Raw genomic sequence first — 6,143 nt, forward strand, 5'->3', positions numbered from 1 at the left:
CGGATTCACTTCAGTCCTGTTTACAACCTTTCGACATTCGTTTAACAAGAATTTCATACTACATGCAAGACACCTGCACTAAAAGTTGTAAACATTTACCAAATATATTTAATAAATAAAACATTCTAAACTAGATGATGAGACATCGTAAACATAATAAATGGCAAAAAACATACTAAAAAATTACCTGGCTGCCAAAGTTGCAGTCGTAGATAATTTGTTCAACTTAAGTAATTTTGTGACTGTGTTATTCACCTGTAAAAGAATATATATATATATCCTAAAAATCCGCAAGACCTGTTAGAAATAAGCCAAAAAGTAGCGACGTCTATATATTTCTGGCGACTATCATTTCCAACGATCCCATTTGCGAGAGGAAAACCTAGGATCTGGCAATACTGCTGACATTTACAATTATCTTTTAAACGTTTTTATAGTTAATGATATATTTACCACTTGTAGAAAATTTCAGGATTTGTTGGGTTTTTTTTTCAGTTAGTCAAAACACAGAAATACGCATGCGTGTTAGCGTTGGCCTGGTTACTGGGACGCGGAACGAATTTACAAATGCATGTTTTTCATTTTTAGGTTATCCTAATAAACTTTCAAAAAGTCTACTATAAAATTTAAAAAAATGGGAGACGCAGCTGAGGTAAGGAAAGATGAAGGAAATGAAGCAGTTAAAAAAGTAATCCATACTTACCCCCTAATAAAGGTAAGTGTACTAAACCAGTGTTTTACTTTTATAATTTAAATTAAAATGTTAATAAGATTTACGTAAACTGAAACGTGATAATAAAAGTTTGTTGGGCAGAATGAGTGTTGTGTTCAGTAATATCGGATATAACTTAATGTACCAGCTGATAATACACTGTATAATAATATGACTTCAGGCATAGGAGCTTAGGCCTAGTTATATACTCGTACTCACAGTCATAAACTTAAATAACTAAGTCAGTGTTCTTATCACTGCTATGACGATAAGCCAGTCTTTCACAGATTGAAATGGCTTATAAAGTTATGTCCAGTGTCTTGTATGATATATTTATATAGGTTATCGAAATTGAAACTGGCTATGCATACGCTAAGTTTGAAGCATAAAATTAGTGAAATTTCAAACTCAAAGTGGAACTTGTGAGTTGTGTCCAAGAATAAAACAAATCCACAATTTTTCTTTATTCCCAGACTAACATAAAATAAACCTTACTTAAAAAGCTTATAGATTGAATGACCCCACTGTTTAAGAAGTTTTATAAAGATTTCTTTTAGAAATGTAATTGAAAGTACTATTGTTAGAGTGAGTTATTGGTTAGTGAGTTTGTTAGCCAGTTAATATGTAATTAGTACATAATTAATATAGTTTGTCTGTTATTGTGACCAAGTTAGTTCACACTGTGTATATTGAGTTTGTGTTTCAATAAAGAAATAGAGGTACAAAATTAGCAAGTAAATTGAATTTTTGTTTAGAGCTGATAGATGTAGTTAATTGTAAAGACAGGCTTATCAGTCTATTTTAGTTATACTAATTGTGGAACTTGAAGAAATTAAATGTTTTATGTTATCATTAAGTGGACTGGAATTTGAATTTTCTTTTTTTTTACCAAGTAATCCAAAAGAAGCAAATAACACATAGCCATTCATCAAGTGAAAAAAACATTGTAAATTCTTCATAAAATCCTTTAAATTTATTGTGGTATTTTTCTGTTACTAGTGTTAAAATCTAATTTAAATACATGTCTGCTATCAAATGTACAAAAAAATTTTAGGACAATAAAAAAAATTATAATTATCAGTAGGCATTGTATGTTAGCTAAATAAGTTCAAAAAGTTGATTAAGAAAGTTTAATTGTCATGCATTTCTGAAAAAAAGTACATAGTATCTTTAAGACTAAAGGTAGAGAACAAAAATGGTGTGAATAAGAACAACAAAAAATGATTAAATATATTTTTTCACATACATATATAGTTGAATTTATCTGTAGTTCTTGAAAGGTAATAGAAAAAATAATCACTCTTTCCATACAAATAAATCAATGCATCAAGTTTTTTAAAATACTTAGAAAAAAATGTGTTTGTGATTAGTATACTATGAGCCAAGTTCAAATTTTTTTTATAATTTTATTACCCCTCAAAATTCCAAAACATGTATATAAAACAAACAATTCTGCACATACATTCTTTTCTGTATCTCTTATTGATATTTATTTACAGAAACAAGCAAATTTCTTGCCTCTTTCTCTTTTTTGTATATTTAAACTACAAAACTATTTACTTCAATATCACTGCATTACAAAGTATAACGTAAATATAGTTACAATTTTTTCTCATTTTTTTGAGAGAAATCATGTTACATACATTGACAACATCATAGTTTCTCTGTGTGCTTAAAATGATTTTTGATATTCTTTGTTAGTGTGATGAGTCTTTGAAGTATATAAACATATAAAAATGTACTTGCAAAACTTTTAAAATAATTTATCAGTATATAAAACTGATCTTCTTAGTCATGTTTGGTCAAGTGGCAAATACAATTTATGGACTTTACACATGAGAAGTGAATGAGTAGTTATCAGAAATATTTAGATACTAGTTTAATTTTTTCTTGGTATTAATAAAACAACTTTTCCTGGGCTTCTTATTATAGAGGATAAAAAACTGTACTCCAATATCATATAAGGTATACAAGAAAATCTTAAAATCAAGTTCAATTTATGTCCCCTTAAAAGTACTATTGTTGATGAAATTATTGTGTAAATCATAAAGTCTTGAGAAAACTTATTTTGCAGCTTTCAAGCAAAAGAAAGCTATGCTTATGATATTGATTTGTAAAATGATAAAATAATACCATTCTCAATATTCCAGAATGTTCAAACTTTTTTGAAAGTTACAAATTTAGTATATATATATATATATTTTTTATAGCATTCAGACATGAATGAGGAAATGAGGGTGGAAACCATGGAACTGTGTGTCACTGCTTGTGAAGAATTTGCTAACAACAATGAGGTTATTTTTACTAAATAAATTTCGTATTGGGTGTAATAATGTTTTGAAATTACTGTATTTAATGAGCGATGATAGCATGTGACGTTAAAAATAAACAAGGTCCTTGTAATTTCAGAATAATCATCTTATGTAAGTACAATTAATAAAATATATAAAAAAAAATTTTGTCTTTTTCCACATGAATTCACCTCACCTAGCCATCATGAATATGTTGTAATGAAACAAGATTTTGTCTTAAAATAAGTAACTTGTGTATGTGTCTGTGCATAAAAATATTTTAGAAAAATTTCCTTTAGAATATTTCTTTAAAACCAGATTATTTCATGTTGTGAATAACATTACAAGACACTCATCATAGGTAATGGTTGCCTTTGCTGTTTACATTATTAAGTCTGCTTTTTTTACGTAAGCAATTAACTTTTAAATTGTAAATAAACTACTAATTTATAATCTTCAGTTCTATGATATTAAAAAAAAGCGAGAGTGAGATAGAGAGAGAGAAAAGTTAAAAAAAAGGTAAGAACATGTTTTATCAGAATATCAAACTTGAGCAAGTAAGTAACTTTTCAGAAACATTATCTTCATCTTAACAGAGATGTAAATTATACCAAGAAAAAAAAACGATTTTATTTAACAAATGCTGAAGATATTTAGTTTAATAAGTATATTTGGATTCCAGTGTAAATTAACTAAAGCATTTATTTGATTTTTTTCTTTGTTATATTTACAGTTATATGTGAGAATACAGCAGTTCAATAAATTTTACAAGCTTACTATCAATTTCACTTTTTAGAATGCAGCAAGGATGATAAAAGAGACAATGGACAAAAAACATGGCATGGCCTGGCACGTAGTGGTGGGAGAGGGTTTTGGCATGGAGATAACACACGAATTAAAAAGTATTCTGTACATGTATTTTGCTGGGAACTTGGCTGTTTGTGTCTGGAAATGTTCATAGTCATTTTAGATTAAGTGTTTTAGAACAGTGCAATATTTTTATCTTGTATTGTAGCATTGATAATGTTCAGGGTAACATTTTGTATTATTGCATTATTTGATGCCAAATTTCCTATATAGAGTTATAATCTTATACATGTACATTCCATTATGATTATGTGCTATTTTATTTTCTGTTTACATAAACATGAACAGTACTAAGAGAAACTGAGTATGAGTTTACATGTACATTATTTTACATTTGTTATTTGTTACTGATTGTTTACACAAATGTTTTTTGTAAAGTTTTAACATGTACCTCAGTTTGACAAAGTGTATTTTTTCCAATAGTAAATATCTTTTGAATAACTTCTTTTTCATGGTACTGGTATTATTACATCTTCCCATATACCCATAAAACATATTGCAGTGATCAAACGACACCTAACATTTTAAAAGTGTCCATATGTATTAGAAAGATGACAGCAATGAAAATTATGAATTGGAACCACATATTCTTATATCTAATTTCCTGAATCAGAAGGTACTTTTTATTTCAACAAGTAACCGATCATTTAGTTGCAATCTAGCATATTTGAAAACCACATTCACGCTGAGGATTATTAGTTCCAAATAAACAGACTTAATGAACTGTGCATCATTGCAGTTTTGAAATGATTTTATTCACAGATGGCTAAATACCTGGTTGCCAGAAAGAAATTCATCTGATAATTCAATTATGTAATAACTAATACATTCCTATGGTGTTCTAGTCTTTCATATAAGGTTAGAGGTACTCAGACTAAGATATTAAAACTTAGTACATGATGCTATTGAAACATGACATCGACTCAAGGTTTTGAATTGAAACCCCAACAATCTTTAGTGAATATTAAAGACAGATTTGTAGAGATGTGACAAATTTAAATCCAATAACATTTATACTGATACTAAGACAAGCAATACAACATTCACGTTCATAAGAGACAATAATGTTTTTCTCTGATCATTTCATAAAATTTAGTTACAACATAAAGTTGTTTTTGATTGTGGTAAAACAAATCCTCAGAAGTATATGGTCATATTAATGTTGATTGTATTTATTTTTAACAAGTAAGAAAACAAAATGCAAATATTTAAAGTTAAAAACTGTAATATAACCTGTAATTAGTAAAAATTCCAACTTGTACGAGTCAACAAATTTTAAATTAAACTTTAATCCTAGTTAACCAACTTGAATAGGTTTTTATGAATAAGAATGATATATAAGGAAGACATTCTTAGATATGATTCACCAACTTAGAAAAAAACAACCCTGAGGAACAGTCAAACTGGTACATAAACTCTTTGTTATAATGCTCACTGACTTGCTACGTGTGATTTTAGTACAACAGTTTTATCGTTCTTAAAAAAAATTGAATGATTAGATTTACATCTGAAATTACTGATATAATTAACACTTCCAAGATTTATATAACTACCACCTTGAGCCCTCAAATGATGGATCACAAGTATGTTACAATGATAAAACTGTGTTAAACTGAAAACAATCAAAATATGGCAGTTGTAGTCCTAAAACAAGAACTTCAAAGCTATTGCTACCAGACTCGCAATGAAAAAGAAAAATTAAAGAAACATAACAATGAGACAAATGATCCAACACTGGAAATTATATGTAAAAACTGGAATGAATGTTGGCCATTGTGTAAATATCTTCTTGAAAGTCTGTTATCTGAAGAATGTTTCCGTTTAGGTGGATTGTTGTTTTCTTATTGCAAAATTACTCAGTGGGCTTTCTGCATTCTGTCCATCATGGAGAATCCAACCCTGGATTTAGCATTAGAAAGCTGTAAACTTATTGCTGACCCACTACAAGACAACTTAGGAGGGAATTATGAATGTCATTTATCCACAAATCATGCAGTTTGGTGAAGATAAAGTGAAACTAGTTAATTTTCACACAAACAAAAGTTGTATTGAAGTTTAAGCCTCTCCTTTAGATATGCATGTCTAATTACCTGAGGTGTACACAAACTGAAGAAACACTGAGTGCCCTAGCTTTAATACATAATCATTATGATACTGCTATCACCATTGAAACTGTATGCAAGTTATTTATGGAACAGCACTCAAGAAAAATGGAGCATACTAACATGTTATTTCAGTAGTACATAAATGTATGTATGTGATAGTCAATGATT

The 6,143-nt window shown here is 28.6% G+C and overlaps 1 protein-coding gene across 1 annotated transcript; it reads left to right on the plus strand.

The window, feature by feature from the left end:
- The first annotated feature begins 385 nt into the window (after window positions 1-385).
- On the plus strand, window positions 386-4,593 carry LOC106463136 (dynein light chain 4, axonemal-like). Its single transcript, XM_013923114.2, has 3 exons — window positions 386-715; window positions 2,923-3,006; window positions 3,800-4,593. Exons 1-3 carry the CDS (start codon window positions 635-637, stop codon window positions 3,962-3,964), a joined length of 330 nt encoding a protein of 109 aa, XP_013778568.1. The 5' UTR covers window positions 386-634; the 3' UTR covers window positions 3,965-4,593.
- Window positions 4,594-6,143: the final 1,550 nt, after the last annotated feature.

The sequence above is a fragment of the Limulus polyphemus genome, unplaced genomic scaffold, assembly GCF_000517525.1.
Source record: "Limulus polyphemus unplaced genomic scaffold, Limulus_polyphemus-2.1.2 Scaffold1332, whole genome shotgun sequence".
NCBI classification, from domain to species: Eukaryota; Metazoa; Arthropoda; class Merostomata; order Xiphosura; family Limulidae; genus Limulus; species Limulus polyphemus.

What these genes read in the sequence shown, in the direction of transcription:
- LOC106463136 (XM_013923114.2), top strand. Translation starts at nt 635, where the DNA reads ATGGGAGACGCAGCTGAGGTAAGGAAAGATGAAGGAAATGAAGCAGTT. An exon ending in ATACTTACCCCCTAATAAAG is followed by an intron (nt 716 to 2,922) that starts GTAAGTGTACTA and finishes TATTTTTTATAG; the next exon opens with CATTCAGACATGAATGAGGA. An exon ending in AATTTGCTAACAACAATGAG is followed by an intron (nt 3,007 to 3,799) that starts GTTATTTTTACT and finishes TTCACTTTTTAG; the next exon opens with AATGCAGCAAGGATGATAAA.